General features: G+C 51.4%; 1 protein-coding gene and 1 long non-coding RNA gene across 4 annotated transcripts in view; one reads left to right on the top strand and one right to left on the bottom strand.

The window, feature by feature from the left end:
- PLXNA2 (plexin A2) overlaps positions 1-23,920 on the top strand; it is a 212,660-nt gene that overhangs the window by 23,645 nt on the left and 165,095 nt on the right. Inside the window, exons 2-3 of the mRNA XM_059146058.1 lie at positions 1,529-2,796; positions 8,379-8,561. Of these exons, the coding sequence (XP_059002041.1) occupies positions 1,564-2,796; positions 8,379-8,561 (1,416 nt within the window). The 5' untranslated portion in view covers positions 1,529-1,563. The remainder of the gene's footprint in view (positions 1-1,528; positions 2,797-8,378; positions 8,562-23,920) is intronic.
- On the bottom strand, positions 12,004-14,020 carry LOC131814782 (uncharacterized). 3 transcript variants are annotated; one of them, XR_009347455.1, is made up of 5 exons: positions 13,588-14,014; positions 13,327-13,456; positions 12,661-13,100; positions 12,303-12,528; positions 12,004-12,163 (listed from the first exon to the last, which is right to left on the bottom strand). It is a non-coding gene; the product is annotated as an uncharacterized LOC131814782 (long non-coding RNA). The 3 variants fall into 3 exon arrangements; XR_009347454.1 differs by having other exon boundaries at positions 12,004-12,528; positions 13,588-14,020; XR_009347456.1 differs by having other exon boundaries at positions 12,004-12,528; positions 12,661-12,816; positions 13,588-14,012.

The raw sequence follows: 23,920 nt of genomic DNA on the forward strand, positions 1-23,920 counted from the left end.
AGACAGCTCACTGCCTCCTCCCGCCGCTGCCGCCTCTGCCACTGTCCCTGTGCCTGGAAATCAGAGGCAGTGCCCTCAGAGACTGGGACAAGCTCTACTCTCCCATCCTCTCTGCTCGGGAGTGTGGAAGCTCCCACAGGAGCCCCACCTTGCCCTTCTGGCAGCTTCCTTAGAATACAGAAAAGCTTTCAGACCTGGGGGTCAGAGGGGAAGGAGCAGAGGAGACGGGACAGGAGAGTGACTGGACTTCGGGCAGGACAGGCATGGACTTCCTGCATCCTTAAACCGCCGCGGGGCCCCCGCAGTGGCTGGAATGAGGGTGACCGTCGACTCGTCTCCCTTTGCTTCTCCCCACATGTTTGAAGCCCAGAACTCTTGCCCAGGTGGCTCAGGCCGGACTCAGGGAGCCAGCCCCCCTCAGCAAGGAGGTCGGTTCCTCCCATGCTTCACCTGGAGAGAAGCTGAAGTGGAAGCAATTCCGGCCAGACCTGGCCACTTGCTCACTGGAACGGTGGTGACGCCATCCCCTTGTCCCAAAGCAGGCTGTTGGAGCGGGAGGAATATTCATCCTTCTCCCCAGGGCCGTTCAGGCCCCTGAATGCCACACGGGAGAACCCCAGTCCTGACAGGGTTCCCGTATTTCACTTTTCTAACAGGTTTCAACAGCTCACGCTCAGGAATTCTCGTTTCTGGAGAGGACGCGTCTGAGGGGCAGTGGGGGGCACTGTTTTTTCAGGATGAACAGCTCGGTCTCCTTCCCTGCGGAGGACAGAGGCTGAGACAGCACTGAAATGCAGCAGTGCGAGGGGCTGGGTAGTCGGAAATAAGAAGGAATTTTATCGGCAACCTCAGGCTCTGGGAGTAGTTGACCTGGAGAGCTTAGAAGAGGGCCTTCTAAACAAGCTTTTCAAAAACAGGAGAAATTTCCACTCGCCCGGGAGAGGACAGACGTGACACCTGGGTAGGGAAGACTGGCTTTAGTGCCGACACTCGGATGGACTGGCTGGGTGGACTTAAACAGTCTTTTAACCTCTCTGAGAGATAAACAACGATGTCTTAAGAAGACAGAAATAGAGATGCTTTGTAAAGTTAAAAAAAAAGAAAGAATTTTACAGCATCAAGGCTGGAGACCAAAATAGATAACAGGATTCCCTGAACATCCCAAAGAGGGGGAAAGTATATTAAAAATAGAAAAACCGGGCGCCTGGGTGGCTCAGTGGGTTAAGCCGCTGCCTTCGGCTCGGGTCATGATCTCAGGGTCCTGGGATCGAGTCCCGCATCGGGCTCTCTGCTCGGCGGGGAGCCTGCTTCCTCCTCTCTCTCTCTCTCTGCCTGCCTCTCTGCCTGCTTGTGATTTCTCTCTGTCAAATAAATAAATAAAATCTTAAAAAAAAAAAAAAAATAGAAAAACCAAAATACAGAAGGAAGAGACTCAGAGCTGGCGGCATCAGGACCCTGGGTCAGGCCATCCCCCTCCCCTTTGCAGGATTTCTTATCCCCTCTGACCACTCCGCCTTGTGTTTTCCAGAACCATGTGAGGGCCAGCCCAGGAAGGTGGAGTAGATGAGAACTGAGAGGCTCCGTGTCCTCCTGCCCGCCCCACTCAGAATGGAACAGAGGAGGCCCTGGCCACGGGCTGCAGAGGTTGACAGCTGGTCGGTGGTCCTGCTCTCCGTGGTCTGGGTGCTGCTGGCCCCCGGGGCCGCCGGCATGCCTCAGTTCAGCACCTTCCACTCGGAGAACCGGGACTGGACCTTCAACCACCTGACGGTGCACCGAGGCACGGGGGCGGTGTACGTGGGGGCCATCAACCGGGTGTACAAGCTGACGGGCAACCTGACCATCCAAGTGGCTCACAAGACGGGGCCAGAAGAGGACAACAAGTCGTGCTACCCACCCCTCATCGTGCAGCCCTGCAGCGAGGTGCTGACCCTCACCAACAACGTCAACAAGCTGCTCATCATCGACTACTCAGAGAACCGCCTGCTGGCCTGCGGCAGCCTCTACCAGGGGGTGTGCAAGCTGCTGCGGCTGGACGACCTGTTCATCCTGGTGGAGCCGTCGCACAAGAAGGAGCACTACCTGTCCAGCGTCAACAAGACCGGCACGATGTACGGCGTGATCGTGCGCTCAGACGGCGAGGACGGCAAACTATTCATCGGCACCGCCGTGGACGGCAAGCAGGATTACTTCCCCACCCTGTCCAGCCGGAAGCTGCCCCGCGACCCCGAGTCCTCCGCCATGCTCGACTATGAGCTGCACAGCGACTTTGTCTCCTCCCTCATCAAGATCCCCTCCGACACCCTGGCCCTAGTCTCCCACTTCGACATCTTCTACATCTATGGCTTTGCCAGCGGGGGCTTCGTCTACTTCCTGACGGTGCAGCCCGAGACCCCCGAGGGCGTGGCCATCAACTCGGCGGGGGACCTGTTCTACACATCCCGCATCGTGCGCCTCTGCCAGGACGACCCCAAGTTCCACTCCTACGTGTCCCTGCCCTTCGGTTGCACGCGGGCAGGCGTGGAGTACCGCCTCCTGCAGGCCGCTTACCTCGCCAAACCCGGGGACTCCCTGGCCCAGGCCTTCAACATCAGCAGCCACGATGATGTGCTCTTCGCCGTCTTCTCCAAAGGGCAGAAGCAGTATCACCACCCGCCGGACGACTCTGCCCTCTGTGCCTTCCCCATTCGGGCCATCAACCTGCAGATCAAGGAGCGCCTGCAGTCCTGCTACCAGGGGGAGGGCAACCTGGAGCTCAACTGGCTGCTGGGGAAGGACGTCCAGTGCACCAAAGCGGTAAGGAGACGCTCCCCTCCCCCTCCTCCTGATCCGACACTGGCCTTCCATTTTCAGGGGGGTGACCCATGGTACAGCCTGTTCCCCACCACCCAGGGACGCAGATGAGAAGGGTTTTAGGTTCACGTTTTCTGGTTATAACCAGGAACACAGAGCCTGACCTAGACCCAACATTTGGAGTGTGTCTGTTAATCCATTGAGTTGTTCCAAAAATGCATAGCGGGTGCCCTTGTAGGCCCTGCCAGCTTCCGCAGTGACCCAGCCAGCCAAGCGCCCTGCCTTCATGGCACTTTCATGAGTGAGGGGAGACAAAGAAATGCATAAGAGGTGTAGGCTGTCAGACAGCAGTAATTACTGTAGAGAAAAATAAAGCAGGGAAGAGGGAGGGGCCGTACCCAAGAAGACTGGTTCATTGAAAAAGTGGCATTTGAGCAAAGACTGAGGAAGGTAAGGAAGTGAGTCATGTTGATATCTGGGGAAAACATTCTGCGGAGGGAGTGGCAAGGGCGAAAAATTCAGGGCATGCTTGGTGTGTGTGAAGAGGTAGGGAGCATGTGGGATCCAGGGCTTGGGATCAGGGCATGTGGGAGAAAGGATGGTAAGTATCGAGGCTGGTGGGCGATGACAGGGACCAGACTGTGCACGTGGAGGGCTTTGTGGACCACTGGGAAGCCGGTGTCAAGTAGTCAGGGAGATATGTAAGTCGTCGGAGAGGGAAAGGAGTCAAGCTGGACTGGTAGATGGAAGACTACGGGAAAAGAATCCAGAGTCTGGGCAAAGAGAAAAGATGAGAGGAAGGGAAGCTCGGAATCCAGACCTAAGGACAGCAGATACAAGAACAACAGTGATGAGCACTGCCCTGACAGAGGGCCAAGGTGCTGCCATCTAAGTGGTCACCATGATCCGTCCATCCATCTGTCCATCCATCATCCATCCCTCCCTCCATGCATTCATCACCCATCCATCTATCCGTCCATCCATTCATCCCTCCCTCTATGCATCCATCACCCCTCCATCCATCCATCCATCCACCCATTTAACAAGAGAGTACTGAAGATGTTCTGAGTGCCTAACACCGTCCCAGGCACTGGGGATGCACCCATAAAAAGATGTGATAAGTACTCTCACATGTGTCATAATCTAGTGGGAGAGAGAGAGAGAAGGAGAGGGAGAGAGAGGCAGATACTGGTAATGTAATACAGTGGCTAGGAGTTTGGGCCTCAGAGACAAAGATCACAGTCCAAATACTATCTGTGCTGCTTCCTGGCTTCAAAAGTAATTTAATGTCTCCACATTATCATCTGTGAAACGGGGATCGTAATGCCTACCTCATGGGATGATCAGATGAGATAATACATGGCAAAGATTAGCATCGAGTTAGGTTTACCGTTGCTAGTTACCTATTAGGATGGGTGACAGGTGCCAAGATAGATTTCCATGCAAAGTGTTGTGGACTCTGGATCTGCAAACTGGGGAAAAATCTGAGGCCAAGGGCCCCATATGGCCTTTTGAGTACCCTAAGTTGAGGGTGCCTGCTAGTGGAACCAAAAACCACTTCCTAAAGTGAGAAAACAGGTCATGCCTCATCTATGCTTCTGTTCACACCATCGTTTGCTTGGTATGGTAAGATAGTGGTTAAGACAGTAGACTTTGAAGTCCAGCGGATTTGTATTTTAAAATCAGTTCTACCACTTAAAACTCTGTGACTTTGGGCAAGCCATGTGTTTGGTCTGAGTTGTAATCTTTCACCTTTAAAATAGAGATAATGATACCCTCTTTTTATGACTTAGGGAGATCAAATAGAAAATGTATATAAAATGCTTAGCACCATACTTGACATATAATAGGCATTCAATAAATGGAAGCTAAAATTGTTGATATTAATCATAATAGCCCAAAACCAGTTATTTGCTCTTATTTCACTTTTATTTTTTTAAAGACTTATTTATTTATTTATTTATTTATTTATTTATTTATTTATTTTAGAGAGACAGAGAGAGAGAGCACACAGGGGCCAGAGGGGCAGAGGGAGAGAGAATCTCAAGCTGACTCCCGGCTGAGCATGGAACCCAACGAAGGGCTCAATCTCACAATCCCAAGATCAGGGGCCTGAGACTGCAACCTGAGCCACTACCTAGAGTCAGATGCTTAGCCGACTGCACTACCCAGACACCCCTGTTATTTCACTTATATTAAATGAGGAGGCTAGGAGGCTGAACTAGATAGTCTCTAAAATTCTTTATTATGAACTAGATAGTCTCCAAAATTTTTTACTCTTTATTCTGTAATTTATGGTCTCCAACCAATCAGGAGAGGTTGTGAGGAAATGCAAGGGTTAACCCCCTTGCAGAGTCCTGCCTGGTTCCCAATGCCCAGCGGGGGCCTTGTCAGGAGGAAACTGCTGATTCCTGCCTGCTTCTGAGCCAGAGTGAAAAGGAAGCCTACACCCTTCTCTGGCTCCAGTGGCTTGCAGAGAGACAAGCCCCGGCTAGTGACCAAAGAGCAGCAAAGGCACTGGGAGAGAGGTGACAGTCGGTGGGACCAGGACCTGAGAGAACAGCCCCTCCTCAGCCCCCCTGTCCCATCCCTGACAGTCATGGTCATTGGGTGCAACCTTTGCAGCAATGTGGGCAGGGAAGCTGGAATACGAGTTGCTGCTTAAAATCCCAACAATCTCAGGAGTCCCAGACCTGGGGATCCAGAAACATTTGGTGGCCTGGGGGAGGGTGAGGGATGGGTCAGTGAAGCTGTGGTCCCACAGCTTACTTTTAGCATAATCTCTGGACTAGCATATCTGAGATCAAGGGCTTGAGCTTTGTGCCCAGAAGACGGATGAGGAAGAGGACTGTCACTCACTGAATGGAAGCCGTGTGCTGAAGACCGAGCTGGGCAATTTAAGTGTTACCTTATTTGATCCTTGGTATAACCCTATGAAGCAAAGACGATCATCCTCATTGAGCAGATGGAAAAACAAAGGCTCACAAAGACTAACTAAATTGCTTACATCTACACAACTCTAATGACAAAGCAGGAATTCGAGCTCCGCTCAGCCCATACGACTTCTGAGTCCGAGCTCTTTCTGTCCAGCCGTACTGCTGCTAAGGGAGGCCATACTTCAAGCTCTCGCCGTTTGAGCAAAAATAAAGGGGCATCAGATATTTGGAAACCCCTGACAACATAGAGAAGAGAGAAAGAAATGCCAGTCAACTCCAAGGGCTGAGCTTCTGGAAAAAAAATATCTCCCTTTCAGTTCTGGAGATTCTAGAATCAGGAAGGGTGTAGAGAAATCCACAATCACAGACAGTTGTTTTTTTTTTTTTTTTTTTTTGCTGTCATTGCTCAGAAATGGGCTTGGTCTCTGCCTGTGCCCAGACTCTGCAGCCTTACCAGCTCCTGGAGAAAGTGAGAAGGAAACTGAAGCCCTGAATCAAGGACATTTGAGCTAAAGAAATCTTGACCATCACTTGGTCCAATGCTTTCGCCTAACAGAGGTTCAGAGAGGGTCTGTGACATACCCAAGTCACATGGGTGGATAGTGGTAGCAACAGGACTACAATTTAGATTTCTTAAGTCTTACCAGAATACCTGCTGCCTACGGTGTAGGGATGGGAAGGAAAAGCAGAAAATGTAAAAAGCGGTAACTGATTCCTTTGACCTGCCTTTCTTGGGAGCTAGAAACTTCCATCATTGGGTCTAGTGCTGTGCTAGTAAACATTAAATAGCTGGTTCTATGCAGGGAGAGGGGGTGGGGTGGGAATATTTGATTAGAAGTATTTGGCGATTTCTAGGGTGTAAATACTCTCACCATGGCCAAGTTCAGGCCACCAGTGTGATGCTACTGACTGCAGATGTGCACGGTCACCCCTCGTGAGCTGTCCAGCATGCCACTGCTTCACTCCCTTCTTGAGGAGCTTATGCCTTCTGCTGTGTCTCCCTTTTCTCTAGTGGTTCAAGGTCATCCTTAACCTGAATATCAGTCCCTTTGCTAAAGAATGCATACATTCACACACACACACACACACACACACACACTCACCGTACACTCAGACACACACAAGAGCAGCTCCATCTTTCCCACTGGAGTCGGGGCAGCTGCTCTCTGGAGAACAACAAGGAATCACAAGATTCCTCACGAGGCTCTATTCCCTTGATCTGAGAAGGGAGCAGAAGGGAAGTCCCCGGTTTAGCCATCACATGCCCTGGCTCATAAACCATTTTTTCCAAGGAGGTCAGCTGTCAGTGAGTGATGCCCCAGCCTGTTCTTCCCCGGTGAGGGTGAGAGGAGGAAGCTGAAGGGAGCAGCTTGCAGGTTTCTCCCTAATGCTTTCTATGTTTCCCACAGCAGTCATTTCCTTCCTCCTCTAGGATGCCTTTTCAGACCCAGGAGGAACAGCTTCTCGGGGTTCTTCCTGGCCCAGGGTCTGTAGCCTTTGCCCACAGGATTCCTGGTTAAACAGTCAGCCAGAGCGTCTCAGGGGACCCATCGTGACCCAGCCCCAGGCTAGGAGCTGTGCCGGCAAGACGAGCCCCTCGGCAGCCCCCGTCCTTAGGAAGCATGTGGTCTTCTTCTTCTTTTTTCTTGCAACTGAGTGATACCTTAGAAATAATCCATTTACGTTCCCATTTAACAAGTCCAAGAGAGTTCATTACTGTTCTAGGTTTACACAGCCACCTAGCAGGTGAACAGAGGCCAGAATTCAGGTCTTTCTACTTTGGGGTAAGTTCATTTTTCATTGGCTCAGGGTGGTCTTATTTCTAAGGTCCCCTAGCGTCTCCTGAAAGATACTCTTTATCTGGGCACACCAGCAATCCCTTCAGACAGGAAGGAGACCACCTCCGGCATTGTCTTGTATTCTTGTCGCCGTAAACATGGCTGAAGACCTCGAGTGTGCAATAGTGGAAACCGTCATACAACTTAACAAAACTGAGGAATGGATTCTTCCATTTGCTCGTCAATAATTTTCTCAGAAAAATGGTCAAACATTATGACAAATGAAGAAATGGAGGTTTAAGCAGATGAAGTAACTTTTCCAAAGTATAAGGACCTGCCCTGTATTATGATGATCCTTTTCAGTCTATCCTCAGCGTACGATCTGATGAATGTTGGGATGGCTTGCAATGCCTTACACCCAAAGGGAGACGAGGCCTGGCAACCCAAAGCACAAACAAGAAACCCTTGCCAGCTGATAGAAATCCTGTGATGTTGCCTCCAGACTGAGTCTCCCCTGTCTAAATAAAAGGATATGGTCCCCAGGGACATGGCGGACATGGAAATGACCAGACAATGAGTTGAAGCAGTTATCTTTCTAGATGACCCCGGATCTCTTAACAGAAGAGTGGATGAGTGGCTGTGGGTTAGTGCGAGGAAGCCTACAGACCCCTCTGTCTGGTTTCACGGGAGCCGGCGTAGGATATATGAGTCACTTGGTGACATGTTTTCGTTGGAGGCATGTGTTAGGTTCCTGAACCCCAACAGTGTACCTTCTGAGGCCTGGTGTCCTCGGGCTGGTGGTCGGGTGCGGGCTAGCGTAAGGAGATTGCCTTCTGCTGTCATTTACCCCAACTCCCTCCCTTCCCTCCAGCCCGTCCCCATCGATGACAACTTCTGTGGGCTGGACATCAACCAGCCGCTGGGAGGCTCAACTCCAGTGGAGGGCCTGACCCTTTATACCACCAGCCGGGACCGCATGACCTCAGTGGCCTCCTACGTTTACAATGGCTACAGCGTGGTTTTTGTGGGGACGAAGAGCGGCAAGCTGAAAAAGGTAAGAGTCCGTGAACGCAGACCCCCCAGAGCTGTTCGGCTGTTGGCAGAGATTTAATACAGGTAACTCTTCCTTTCCTTGAAGAAACTAGAATGGGGGAGTAGAAAGGGGTTAATTTTGTGGCTTGTCTTCTAGCTGCTTCCTCCAGTCATCAGGGAGTGACTGGGGAAGACCAGCATGTTTCAGTATTGTCCAAACTTCACAAAATTAGAAAGGTACCTCAGCCTGAGGGCAGCGGGGAGGAAAGAGAATCAGCCTTTATCTCCAAATCAAGTAGAACCAGCACTTTGACTCTCTGTGTCATGAATCACCCACATCACAAATCCCTTGCCACCGTTCAGAGTTGACGGCACTGGTCAGAAGTCTTTGTTGCGTCCAAAGCAGGTGGTCAGAGCAGGTGACTGGGCCCGATTGAAAGAATCCAGGCGTGTGGTGCCTGCGTGAGAAACCGCTGTCCTGCCTTTCCTCTGCCTGCAACCACAGACCCTTCCCCACCCTTCCACTCCCTGCTCAAGACTTGAGCTGCCAGGAGGAAGTCGGTGTCTTATCTCACGGCTGCCCCGGGCCCTTCTGCCAGCTGGAGGGCACTGGCTGGCCGGGGCCAGGGGCGCGGAAGGCCTCTGGCACAGCAGGCTTGAGCCAGCAGCTTGTTCCTGCTTGTCTAGAGCTCAGGGTGCAGAGAGGAGCCCGGTCTGGTTCATTACGTGGGATTCCGGCAGCCACATTCTTTCCCGTTCCAGCTCATCCCTTTGCCCATGCTCACCGTCCTGCCTCCTTTCCTCAGTCCCGCCACCTGTGGGCCGAGGCCCGTGCAAGACCTCAGCACGTCTCACCCTTTCGTGTTAACACCCCCCGGCAGCTCTTTCCCCCAAACCCATTTAGAGCCCCGGGAGAGAGGTCTTTCGGGAATGTGGAAGGACGGGTGGTGAGGAGCGAGCCTGAGGAAGAGTTTGCTTGTTCTGCTTGTTCTGAGTCGCTGCCAGAGGAGGTGAGACAACTGGTCTAGGTTTGTGTGGAGGAGCTCAGCTGTCCAGACAGCTTCTGGTTCTCATGATGCAAAGGCCCTTTAACCCTTTTCTGGCTCTGCTGAAGGTTACTACTTGTTCTGGTCCTGGGACCATGGACCTTGGCTTGGCCTTTAAGCCCATGGAAGAGAGTACGGATGTGGTTCCTGCCTTTGCCTTTCCAGAATTTAGGGGGAGGGGAGGGAGTTGCTTTACTCTTATTCTACCAAGATTTAAAAGCGGCATATTCCACTGGGCCAGTGTGGAATTTAGCATGGGCCCCTGAGTAGCGTGGGCTACTTCCCTGCGGGGTTTCTCCCTGTACTGGCAGGTAGATAGCGCTTTGCACGGGGGCATTGGGCCAAGGAGCCTACAGGAGTTGAAGTCCAGCCTGAACTCTCTCTGTCAAGCCGTGTGCCCAAGGATATCATCATCCACCCAGAGGGGCTCCCCTTACTAAGTCATCCGCCCACAGAGACCACCTTTTTCTCTAATGCACAAAGGCTTGCCAAGAGTCAGAGGTACCCACCGTGAGGCTGGCGCTCCGCACCTTCCCCTGTTCCTCCAGCGCCTTCACTCGCCATTCTGGATCATTTGTGTGACTGTCTCCTTTATTCACTCAAAAGTTCTGTTAAAGGCAGGGGTCATGCTCCATTCGTAAATATTTACTTCCTTCTGCCTAATTCTTTCACCAAGTGTTCACACATGGGTTAGGCCCCCAAACTGCTTTTGAGAAAGAGAACCGTTCTAAGAAATCTTCGAGAGCATCTTGCCCGATAAGTTCATGGCTGGGCAGGGAAACTGAGGCCCTTAAGCACAGAGACGAGGACAAGTCGCTTCTTGCCCTGACACTCAATTTGGCATCCTTTTTACCCTAAGAGGCAGCCACGGAGCATGGGATGGAGGCCGAGAACGATCTTCAGGTCCAGGCTTGCCAAGGAGTTCAGCCAGGGACTTGTGCCTCCGTTCTCGTCAGTCCTGGGTGTGCGTTAAGGAATGAACGGTTGCTGACCGGGGGGGATAAGGACTGGATAAGCGCAGAGAGATCCGGCCAGATGCAAAGGAACCCTCGTGCGGACCTTCGCAGTCAGCAGTCCCCGTCCCAGCCCTGGTATCTCTTTGCATCTTGTGCATCACACCCGGGGCACTGCTTGGGGCATCTTTCCCAACCACACACCCAAGTTAGCCAAACACTCTCGGCCTTGCTGGAATCCTGGCGGACAAGTCGCTGTGGAGGCAAGTCAGTGGGTTCAAGGGCAAGGCTAGGGGCGTGGCTGCCCACGGCTTGTTCCAACCTGCAAGGTGGCCGCTCCTTCTCAGTCTTCACTTGGCCTTTCTTTGACTGTTTCTATGAGCTCATATTATCTCTCCTTCTCCTGTGCAGCCGCCCTTCCTTTCCACCCACACTCCTTCGAGGCACCTGATACTTGCACCCCAGCTCCCACTGGCCTCCCGTTTACTCACCCGCCTGCCCCCACCCTCTTCAGCCCATGAGGAATTTGTGGAATGTCCCCAGGAAACTCTACCATGGCCCAGGCCCCATAGCTCTTTCAACACAGGAAGGAAAATAAAGAAAAAAAAAAAAAAAAAAAAACAGCTAAGCGTTTGGAGAGGGGAGGGAAGCAGGGTGCGTCAGAACTGGTCACTTCTTCCCTGCCTGACCAGGCGTCTGTCGGACTGTCCAGCCCTCAGCCACTACAGCCATCGGAACAGGATGTTCATGTGGGGAAGTGTAGAGGACGCAGAGACCGCGCATGCCCATGAGGGGCTCTTACATGCTGTGACGCATACTTGCTTATACACTGTTCTCTGCTAGACACTGGAGGAACATCACAGACGAGGCCTTCTGAACCCCAAGCCTGTGGAAGGAACGGGCAGAATAAGGATGAGACCTCAAAGCCAAGAGGGGGTCATATCTGCATCAGCTAAGGGTCAGTGCACTACAGGTGGTAAAAAGACAGGCCATGGCCCACCACAGGGATAGAACAATGGCAGAGAAACTAACCACTATGGTGCAGTTGATCTTGAAAGCTTTATTGAGGAGGAAGAGTACCAGGATTTGGGACTGAGAAACTAATGAATGGGCCGATGGGTGAGAGAGAGAAGGGCATTCCAGACCTTGGGTGCCACACTGAGAAGGTACAGAGCATGTACCCGGAAAGTCCAGAGTACGCAGGGAAAGGGGGGGTTGTAGGATTGGTGAGGGGAAGGTCCGGGTGGTGCACCGCAAGGGTCCAGCCCTGAGAGGACCAAGTGAAAAGGATTTTGGGATTTTTGTTGACCACAAGGTCAAGAGGAGCCGACTGGGTGTTGCGGATTTCCCCAAATTAATTAGTCCTCTCTGCTCTAATAGGAGGATCATGTCCAGGTCATGAGACATGGTAGAGTTATGCTATGTGAAGAATTTTTTTTTAAGATTTTATTTATTCACTCGACAGACAGAGCTTACAAGGAGGCAGAGAGTCAGGCAGAGAGAGAGAGAGGTGGAAGGAGGCTCACCGGTGAGCAGAGAGCTTGATGCAGGGCTCGATTCCAGGACCCTGAGATCATGACCTGAGCCGAAGGCAGAGGCTCAACCCACTGAGCCACTCAGGTGCCCTGTGAAAAATATTTTTAAAAGGATAGTAACTCAAAGAAAGAGGAGTAGAGGAGGAAACAAAACAGCTTTCTGCAGATAATACAATTTAGAGTATTTATTTTATATCAGGTGTTATTCTAAGAGCTTTACATCTACTACCTCATTTAATCTTGATATAATTCTGTGAGGTAGGTGCTGTTATCACTTCCATTTTATGGATGAAGAAATAGAGTCCCAGACATTCATCTGAGGCCACAGAGCTAGTAAATGGCAGAGTAAGAATTTGAATCTTCATCGTCTGGTTTCAACGTTCACATGCTTAGTCTCCAAGCTGTGGAAGATGAACTAGACTTTCGTAGTATGGCTGCAGAGGGCAGAAGAGAACCTGTAAGCAGGAGTTACAGTAAAACACATACCATAAGGAGGAAGTTTCTGGTGGCCAGACTGTCCCAACATGGGAAGAATTGACTCCAGAAGGAATGGAGCTCCCAGTCATGGAAATATCCAAGTCACCAACCAGGGGTGCTGTGGCGGGGCTCCTGCACCAGCCACGTGATCTTTATGCTGCCACGGTTCCTCTGACAGGCGTCAAGGGAGGGCAGGTTGTGGCAGGGACAGGGAAGCCGAGGCACTCTCGGTGTGGGCTTTGAAGTCACGGACTGGGTTCAGCTTGCTCTCGGAGTGCAGCAGAAAGCCGTCAGGGTCACGGAAGAGGTGGAGGGTACAGACAGGACAGGGCATGGGCAAGATGGTGAGGGCAGGCAGGCCTTGCGAGGGCGGGTAGGGCGGGGATATAAAGGAGGGGAAAACGGGTTTATTCTGGGGCTGGGCACCATGGTGTCGTGGCTGAGGGCAGGCTGAGCAGCCAGAGAAGAGAGGCAGGGAGCTCGTGCCGAAGCAGATGGAGGAGGACCAGTGGCATCGGGAACTGTAGACTCACTGACTAAGATGTCCCAGCTTGAAGGGAGGAGCCCAGGAGGCGGTCGGAGCACAGTTGTGGGGAGAAGGAGGGAAGGAGGGGGGCTAAGAAGACAGAAGCTGACAGGACACGGGAGGGAGGACTCTCTCCAGGTTTGGGGAGGAGTCCCTCTGGTTCCTTCTCTCCCTTGATGACTGCTGAAGCTTCTGTCTCTGTCCCAGCTTTGTGTCTCTGCAGGCCTCCCCTCCCCTCCCCGGGCCTTACCCAGCAGGAGTTGGTGGCTTTCTGTTCTGTCTCCCCACTGGAAACAGACTGGTAACGCATCCTTCAGACTGCCCCTCCAGGCATGGGGAGGAGCACCTTCCTCAGGCCCCTCCCAGCAGGCAGTCTCGCCCTGATGGCATCCAACATGGGAGCAGCTACTAACTCATGTGTCCCCTTGAGGTTCCCAGATGCTGAAGGACAGGGACCCTCTCTTTCATATTTATGTCCCCCTTCCCCACGGCCAGACCCCACATCGCTCACGCATTAGGTGCTCATTAAATTTCTCTCCAGTGTACGGGGTGCCGCCTTCCTATGCCCGGCACCTAGGTGCACTGACCGTGAGAGTACGAGACGCCGAGAGTGACTGCTGTTGACGTGGCTGGTTGCAAGGGAAGGAAGTTATGCTGTGGTAGATATGTCAGGGGGAGGGGGCGGCAGTGGGAGGAGGCATCAAGAAAATGGGGGAGCCTGGTGGGTAACAGGAAAAGAGTTTATGAACAACATTTGGAAGAGGGTGGGCGGTCCTCTTAGACACAGTGCCCGGGGTGGAAGAAGGGGACAGTGTTTACTCTGTTGCCTGGAGATCCCCAGAATAGCATGGCCGGCCATCTGCCTCCTTTGGATCAGACTCGGGCCCGCTGACGGCGGGGAGCAGGTGCAGAGGCCCAGGTAGCCACTGCCCTGGCCCCACCCTGCCAGCCCTCCCCTCCGGTGACAGGACTCTTGGGCAATTTCAGAAATCTGCAGAGACTTAGCGCTTTTCAAGTTCTGGGGAGAGCCCTGGCCTCTTTTGGCACCACCTCCTTTCCCATTAGCTAACCAGCATGGCCTCGGAAATGCCTGTGAAATTCTTGAGGAAAATTCTGTCTTTCCCTAAGGGACATACCGACCAACCCAAGGTCCCTGCCGTCCGCAGCCCACAGGAAGCCCTGACTTCCCAAGCCCATTCTTTTTCTGATTTCACAAAGGGTTTACTAAGCAAAGCCAGGAAAACTGGAGCTCCTTGCAGTGGCTGGCAGCTTGGGCGCTGGACAAAGATCCATCGAGAGCACCGAAGTCATCATTCTCCTGAGCCCCAGGGCTATTATCAGCTTTGTGGTACCACTGATTATTTACAAGACACTTTCCTATGGGTCTTTCCGTCTTCTGAGAATACTTCAAGTAAATACGGTGACTGCCCCTTGCATCTCCGCCCCATTTTACAGATGTGGAAAACAGAGCCACAGAGATCCAAAGTGTCCTCCCTAAGGTGACACGGCCCCTCTGCTGGAAATAATGACATTGGCCTTTATATTTCCTCCCCAAACACACGGAAGTTCCTAACCTGTTACTTGACTTCCTCCTGGGGTGGAGCTGTCTTGGCGGACAAGAGGCCAAAACCGATGAAAAGCTGAGAAACATGCTTTTCTGTCTGTGCCAACGCCACCAAACAATAGCCACTCGTTCCTCTGAGTGGAAATGATTCACTCATTTCTCAGTGTGAACCCTGGTTTGAGTCAACAACCGGGGCTGTGGGTCCAAGTCTAGGCGAGCTCGTGGCTCTCCTGGCACTTGTGACGGCTGACCCGAAGCCCTGACCCCCTCGGGCATCTCAGCAGGGCGGGGGGTTGGGGTCCGGGGCAGCAGACGCCCTCTCCCACTTCCCTGGAGCCTGCAGAGAAGAGTCAGGTGGTGGCCCCGAGCTCACCACTACATCCCGGGTAATGAGTTTGGCTCTCTGCCCAGCCTCCTGCCGCCAAACGCGCTGTTTGTTTTGTTGTTTTATAGGCCTCTTGGGTCCCAAGCACTGGTCTCCTGGAAGCTGGGAACCGCAGCACTCTGTTGGCACCCGGAAGGAGGCATATTTTTACAGAATCCCCCCAGACCCCCCTCCCCTGGCCACCACATCCCTCTGTTTGACCATGACAGGTGTAGAGAGGCAGGGTATGGGTTTCCATCCAGAGCCCCAGCTGCCCCCACCCCGGCGAGGAGACCCTGATCTCCCAGAGCCACTCTGAAAGGGGAGATGTTAAAGGTTCGCTTATTTTTTGCGCCTTTTGTGATGCCCCACAGAGGCTCCCATTCTGGACGGTCCCTGTAGGAGGCACAGGCCATGTGCCCGACAGGCCTCTCTGCCATCCAAGAGGGAGCCCCTGGGGCTCGAGGCTTTATCTCAGGACAGGTGAAACTCAGGGAACTGGGTTTCAGGGACGGAGTGGAGGAGGGGTGAGGATTCAAGCTCACAGAATCCAGGTGACCCACATAAGGCCAGGCAGCATTTGTCAGGGACCAAGGTGCTGATATTTACAGAGCTCTCATCTTTGGGAAAATACAGAGCACATCTTTTCAGGCCATGGAGGCATGCTTGCCCGTGGATAGAGGACATGCACACGTATGTTGGGTGTGGAAGGGACCTCCAAAGGCCACTGGTTCCGTTCCTCTGCCTTCAGGTAGAAACTGATTTGCATAAGCATGTGTAGGTGGCTTACGGGATTGTCCTGACGCTCGGCCGCTTTCTTTGTCTGTAACACGTGAGCAGTGACAGTACTCGCCTCGCAAGCTTCTGCTGAGAATTCAGTCCAGTGATTCGTTGTTGAGCCAAGAATGACTGAGTACCTACTGTGTGCCATTGTCTGGGTATCTGTCAAAATGCCTGCCCTCGGGAAGATTTTATCTCCCTGTCCAAAGACAGACTGAAAAGAAAAGAGTAAGTCAGCACAACATATAGTATGTTTGGAAGAGAGTAGGGGCTGGTAGAAAAAACAGAGCATGGTGAAATAATTCCTGTACAGTATGGTGTGGGATCTGAGCGTATTTGCTCTTTAAATATCACTACTATTGCGACTTTAACACATGAGCCTCGATTTTCTTCTTCTGTGGAGTGGGGTAACAATAAACACTTTTGCATAGTTGTTGGAAGGACCAAATGAAATTGTGTACGGAAAGTACTTCCTATTAAGTGCTTGTCACAAAAGTGCTTTGCGTTATTATTACTAACTGCTTTGAGGCTTTCCCCAAATCCCACTTCTTGTCTGGTTCTCTGGGGGAGTGGAGCTGTCAGATCAGCCTCCTTTTTTTAGTGACATGTTTGCAAGGTCAGAGGGAGGAAGAGAATCCTGCCCCCTTCCCCTCCCCAGCCCTGAGTCATGGGAAAAAATACTTCGAAGACTAGACCAGCTGAGCCGAACTAATCTAATCCTGCTGGACATTGGCATCCAGCTGCATTAGTCACCAGTGAGAGCTTTCTGAGAGTTGCACAAACAATATGAACGGACCCCTCCCCAGGGCGGGGCTGGGGGAAGTGGCCAGCTGCTCTTGCCGCTTAGCAGAATGAACTACAACAGAGCCCTTCTCTGTCCTGTGCATGCTCCCAAGCCAACCGCCATGTCCTAGGGCTGTCCATTCTGCCTCGGATTAACTATGGAGGTTGGGGGCGGGGCGGGGGCGCTCAGTTTCCTCCGCTGGCCCCCTGATGCCTGCATGGCAGACACAGCAGATATAAAGAACCTGATACAGAGCCCAAGGCGTGGTAGGTGCTCAATAAATGATGGCCGTTGCTGCTGTTGCTACGAATGTGACTCTCACGCGTCTTATTGCTGCTACCACTTCTGTGCTGTTATCAGGCTCTTTTTCTGGGGCCCAGATCCCCCAGGTTTCTATTAGCTCATTATTCCCATGCCATTTTCTGATGACTAGGAAGGGCTGGGATATTTCTCTGCTCTGTTGCAGAGGTTGATACAGAAATTCAGAGAGGTTAAGGACTGGCTCTGGGTCACAGGGACGATCGAGGGAAGATGTGGGAACTGGAACCAGAGCTACAAGTATTTCAGGTGGAGATGGGCCCAGAAGATGTTTAGGTCCCTTCTGTGGTTCAAGAGGATGAAGCCAGAAGCTTGCAGCTGCTTGAACTTCTGTTTCCTTCCTATCATGTGTCCTTCCATCATGTGGCTCAGAGAAGCAGGAAATCCATGGAGACGCGTGGTGGTGAAGGTCAACCTGAGTTTCTGTCCTTTGGAGCCCTTCCTAGGATTCTGTCCCTCTCCGGCCACAGGAGAAAGGTCTTTAGGCTCCAGGGTGGGGTAGATGTTCAGGAGCCAGAGCCTCTGTGGATGCCCCAATCAGCCACCACTCCTATACCGTGTTCTGGGTTTTTAAATCAAACGCTACTGCCACCAGCCAGGTGTCCCCACCTAACCTGGAAGGAGCAATGGCACCCACAGGCTTTAGTAACTAATCAGGGATTCTCACCTTTATAGTTCAAGGTAGGTGAGAGCATGGCCCGGAGGGCCCGGGGAGAAGGTGGATTCCCTCATACAAGGTTAGAAGCTCACCCTGATTTTATACCTAGAAAGGGTCTCAGAAAACTGGTCCAGACAAAGATTTTGGGTCAGTGAGATTATTTATTGTTATATTTTCTACTAAGACAGCTGATGCCTACATCCGTTCAAAATCACCCAGGTTCTTAGCATTAGAGACAAGACTCAAATTCAGGTGCTTCAAGTCCAGTGTTTGGTCCCTTCTCTCTCTGGCATATGGAGGAATGTTCTCTCTGCACAAAACACCAGATACACCTCCACCTCTCCCTGACATACAAGCATTCCCTAAGCAGAACCTGTGGGATCATTCTCCCCGGGACAAGGGTCTGGCTGAGCTTCCTGTCGCGGGCCTGACCACATAGCCTTGCTTTGGGGTGACCAGCATCCCCAAGCCCTCTCTGCATGCTTGAGGATCTTAGCAGGTCCTGGCCAGCAAGGAGGCCTGCTTGACCACAGAATGCTTGCGTTGGGGCTAAGGTGTTCTGACCTATCAGAGGGACACTGAATTGGGAATCTCAGGTCTCACATGTTTGTCCTGTCTAGGCATGCCATTTAGTGGGGGGGGGGGGGGATTGTATTATCAGTCAAGCACTAACTATGTGCTAAGTACTGAGCTAAGTGTTTTTCAGTGAAGTGTCTTAATACCTTTGTAAGTTAAGGATCCATACTCTGTTTTCCGTGTGAATAAACTGAGGTTCAACAAAGTGAAAGAACTTGGCAGTGACAGGGCTTCTCAGTGGAGAGCTGGAACCTGAGTCCAGACCTGTGCTCTGGTCCGCCCTGGCTTTGAGCACTCAGTTGGCCTTCTCTTCGATCCCATGGGTCCCTCTGTAACCTACCACCTGCCCTTCAGAGAGAGGCAAGGAGGGGCACGAGAGAAGCACGGAAGGGCTAACGCTTTGCACTCCTTCCGGCAAAAGTGCCCTGGGAACCCGGGACATGGCAGCTGTCACCTCGGCACACGCTGCCTTGTGTCACCCCCTCGGGCCTCGTCCTCCCCCTCCCCACCCATCTCAGCCCAGGCCACAATGGATGGGGTGGCAGCCCTTTGTGCCACACACAGTCCCCAGCTGACTCCCCTTTCTCCAGGCATCATTGTTTGCCTTGAGCTTTCTGAAGGGAAGACAAAGGAGTGTTGCTGACAAGGCCAAGAGCTGCTGTGTAAAGTGTGGGGGCCTCGGCCCATCACCCGTGCATCCCTCCGAGGCCCCGGGCTCTTCTTCAAAGATGCTGTCTGGGATCTTTTGTGTGCCAGTCATACCCATTCAGAGCTGGCAGGGCAAAGGTTCCAGGGGGGTGGTTGGAGGACACTGAAAAATGGAGTCATTTTGATCTGGCAAAATTGGAAGAGACATTAATGCAATAGTTAACCGCAAACCTCCACTAGGGGGATGGGCCCGAATGCTTGTTCTCTGTTTATGGGGCTTATGCAGTTCCATCAATATTGATGCCTGATGCCTTTGATTCTGACACTAATCATTGCTATGAATTAAATTTGCAGCCATATAATTAGGATTGCTATTAATAGGGCCTTGAGCTAAGCACTACGATGCCGCGTGTCTTTTTCTTGATAGAGAATGGCATCCTTGGAACTCTGCTAATGGGGCGCACCTGGGATTTGCCAAGAATGATGTGAAAATTATACATTCTATATTTGTGTTGGGCCTTTACTGAAATGCCAGCAAGCCAAGGTGAGGCCGGAGGAAAGGTTCCCTCCTGCCCACTGCTGTGGACAGCGACGAGGTGTGTCTCCAGCTCTGTAAAGTCAGTAGAAATGGCTATTTCAGAGCCTATTGTGGTTGCTCATGGTCAAGCCTCCAGCAGGAAGGTGGGAGCTCATGGTCAAGCTCATAATCAGGAAGGTCTTCCCTAAATCTAATCTACTAAGAGTCAGCTTAGGCTGAGAGACTGAATCTTCTGTTTCAGACTTTAAGGTGGCCATGAGTCAACTAAGGGAAAAAGAATGTTTCTTTAAGCTCTAAGCTTGGTTCAAAGATCTAAGCCAAGCCCCTGCTGGGGCTATTGAGAGGCCCAACTGGACAGATGATTAGGCAAGACCCCTACTCACAACTGATCTCAAGGCCCCTCTCCCTGAGAGCTCCCTGGACCACAGAGCACCAGCTAACCTCATACCTAAAAGAACCTGCTGCTACCCGTGATGGGAAAGAATGACAAGATTCTTCTCTGGGTAAATTTGTAGCATATTTATTTACTGGGGAGCCCTGCCTGTGATTATGATCAGGCCCCCAGTTCAAGAGTGCCCCATTGCCCCATTCACCCTCAATCTGAGTAATTCATCACACACCCAAGGCTTCTCAAGCCTTCTGCTAAGATAGAACATGTGGGAATGTCCCCACCCCCTGCCTTATCACTTAGAATAACAATATGTGCCCCTCAACAGAAGGGATGCATTAGTCCCTGCTCTTTTGACCTTCAAACTGAGTTTAATTTTCCTCCAAATCATCATTTATTGATTTTTTTTCCCTTTCATATTTTTAAGTCGTCATGAGAAGACAGTGGTTTGAGCTCACGTCCTCTCCCTACTATTTATAAAGCATATAACCCTGGCTAAGTTACTTAACCTCCTGGAAACTTGGAGTTGAAGGCGATGATAGTAATGTCTGCTTCATAAAGATGGTAATAAGGCTCAGGGCGTATCTAAATTGCTTATCACAGGTCTTCTGCACCTAAGAACAGCTCCCACTGCCCACTTCTCTGTCTCCTGTCACGTAGACCCAGGTTCAGAAGACAAAGGGGTGGCTCTTGGTGCCCATGGCCTCAGAAGAACACCATGTTCTCTGCCACCCGTGCTCAGGGACAGCACTTGGAAAATGAATTCCTCCAGAACAGATGGGGTACCGGAACATGAGTTCCAGAGGCCCTCGGCCCTCTCAACTCACCCTGAAACACAAGGGCTTCTTTTTGCCCCATAGCTTCTGCTCTTTCTCCTGCTTACCAGTGGTCCAGGCTTTTGGGTGGACCAAATCTATCCTCAAGGTCAGGACCCACAGACCCCGCACCCCTCCCAGGCACTGAGTACTTCCAGGCCGTGGAGGAGGGGGCAAGACTACGTTAACTTCACCCAGAAGAGGCTCTTCTGACACAGGATTTGTGTACATTTCTGCCTTCTGCCTCACACATATACCGTACATTTGGCCATTCTACGCAAGGGCATACTTAAAGGCACGTGTGTGGGTAGACAGCAATTGGCCAATGGCCGCCATTGACCAGAGATGGAGGTACTTTTCCACATAAAACTCTAGAAAACAGTGAGTGTGGTTGAATCCCCAAGTACCTGACTTTTTCATTAATTAACAAACAAGGGCCCTACTCTTCATACCTGAAGCTGCGAGGACATGGAGATTCTTGTTGGGTTATGGTCAGGGTCACTGCTGTTTTTGTTCTCACTAAGTAGAAAACATTAATCAGATAATATTAGTCCTTTAATATTGGAAATTAACCTGATGTTGGGCAAGCGCATAGTTACTCATAAATTCATTCAAGCACACATTCAACATAATTACTCTCCCCCTATTTGGTTCTCTTGTCACCCGTAAGATCTTGGAATGATACAAACAAAACCCAAAACTGACTCACCCTGTGATGCAATGCCGTGTACCCACAGATCCTCCTGCCCCTCCGGTCTTTCCGGGAGTCTCTCTGCTCTGGAAGCCATAAAACACTGAGGGGCTTCAGTCTCAGACAGACTGGTGGTATTCCCAGAGGAATGGCCACAGTCAGAGAAACAGAGGAAAAATATGCCCAACTTCCCCCTACCATCAAATCAAAGAAATAAAAAATCTGTCTCCTTGGTGCCTCCCCAATATTTATGTCTGAGCTCAGCAGACACCTCTGGGCTGGAGCCAGTCTGTGTATTAGCATTAGTCCATTACGCTTTTTATGATGCATGTTACCCACCCTCCACTCCCCCCCGCACAACATTTTATGACTGTCCTTTTCATTTCTGGAAAGAGCTTCACAGAATGGCAGATGCCTGCATTTCCCCACTCTTTGGGGAGCTATTTGTAGGCAGCCTGTCCCAGGCCATAAACAACGGGAGATAAACCACAGCCACTGGCAGTAAATGCGTCCAAGGCCAAGGAGGTGCAAAAAGGGGGAGGGGGTAAGCTTGGTGCTATCTGTGCAAGGCCAGTGGTCTTGGTTAGGTGCCACCCACAGCAGGACAGTCGAGGGGCTGGTGTGGAAATGGATGCCTTCCAGATTTCCAAGAAAGCTCAAGGGCTGCCCTGCCACTCTCCTTCATGGCTGTCTTCCTCCACTGAGGCCACTCGTCCCTTAACTGCGATCAGAACCAGTAAACTTTCCAGTGAGAAGAGTTTGCTTCCCCTTGGCGTCTATTCTTCTCCTGCCTAGTCATGTTGCTATGTAGATTACTATGTACGACTCATCTCCCATTGATGCTTCTGGATCTGGGAGCATCTCCCTGTGAGCTTCTCTGCCTTCTCCCAGCCTCTCTCCCTGTGACACTCCTCCTCCTCCTCTTCCAGTACTCTCCCTCTTTCTCGTGCCTGAGACCGGCTCTTACCAATCAGTTACCACTGCTTCTGGCTCATTAAAACTTCAGCCGGGACTCCGGTGGCCGTGGCAGTGATATTTATTTCCGCTTCCGAGCTGCACCTACAAGCAAGTCACTTGTGACGCCGTAGGAGACAGCACCTGGAGCCAGCTTTGCTCCCTAAAAGGCACCCCTGGGAGAAGAAAACCAAATTCAGAATGAATAATTGGTCTAGTAGAGATTTCAGATGCTTCCTACATGCACGAACAGCACCGAAAGCAAAGAACAGAGCAAAGATAAGAGGGAGTGGGATGTGGAAAAGCAAAGCCCTGAATTCTTAGTGCATCGATAGTCTTCTTTCTCCTCAGGCCCATCTTGGGGGCAGGACGTAGACAGAAGGTGGAGGTGACGTTCTTTTTCTCCTCCTTATTTGGTTTTGGACTCCACATCAAATGGAAACATGTAGATGAAAGTGATGTGCATTTAAAATGTATGTACACATCAGACTGCTGGAGATAGTAGCTATTATACTGCGTGTAGGTTTTTTTTGCAGTAAGCTGCTAAATTATTTATTGGACACTGGGCTTTAATCTCATAAACCTGCCTGCGGGCCCCAGGCACCAGCAGCCTGAGCACTGCATAAAACACAGACGTCAGACGGGCGGTACAGAGCACTCTGGTGACTCTGGGTAGGGATTGTTCATTTTCACTGGGTTTTCCACCCTCCCCTTCCTCCCTCCGACCGATCAGCTCATTAACAGCAAGCACACCCAATGAAGAACCTTCTTGTTTTCCCATCACTGAGAACTTGGAAGTTGATTTGTACCTCGTAGTATCCTGAACACAAAGGACCAGGGAGGCTGCTCCCTGAGTCTGCCCTTCGCTGACGGTGGGAGCCACAGATGAGAGAGCAGATGCCTCCAGAGTCACCGGATGTTGCTAGGATTGTCCTGAGCTATGAGCTCCCCCACAACCCCCAGGACTCATCGATGGATGACCGGGCAGTTCATTATATATCCGGGGCCTGAATTTGTCGCTTTTAAGGAAGAGTGATCTCCATTATCCTCTCTGGTTCCCAGTCCATACCTCTTGGTATGAATCTCCCCCTCGTCTCTGCATGCCAAGATAAGGAGAACACCCTTAAACCTGTTCAGTGGTTTGAGGAACACAAACAGCTTTCATGTACGTTTTACCCATGCCGAGCTCATGTTGTCATCCTAACAAGCCCATGGCCTGTTCATCGTAGGGATGAGGAAACTGGCCCAGAAGAGTCAAGTCATTTGCCCAGCATCACCCAGCAGTGACACAGTGGAACCTTGATGTCCACCCATTGTCCTAATCATCACCTAAATAAGTGAGCTCACTAGCATGCATGTAGTGTGGAAACTGAGGCAGAGATCATTTCTGACAGCCAGACCCCTTAGGGATGTGTGGGAGCAGTGTTAATACCCTTGCTGTAGAAAGCGGTGCTCAAACCTGGGGCCTCTGCTCTTTCAAGCAAATGAAGCAAAGCCGGGTCTGTCTGGTTTCACCATTCATGGTACCGTAGCCGCCCACCCCATCTTAGGACACTCCTCTGCAAGGCACAGAGGCAGGGAGACCAGATAGGAAATATGGCAGAAGTTGAATATACAGCATTTAAAACCTGTGTTCTAGGGTTCAGAGGGACCATGATCTACCCAAACAAAAAAACAAAGAACAAAAAACTGTAAACACTTGCATGTCTATAATTTTTATGTAGACAGCCCATCGCTTTCATAAGATTCTCAAAGCTGTCTGTGAT

This window comes from Mustela lutreola, chromosome 14 (assembly GCF_030435805.1).
Source record: "Mustela lutreola isolate mMusLut2 chromosome 14, mMusLut2.pri, whole genome shotgun sequence".
Taxonomy (NCBI): domain Eukaryota; kingdom Metazoa; phylum Chordata; class Mammalia; order Carnivora; family Mustelidae; genus Mustela; species Mustela lutreola.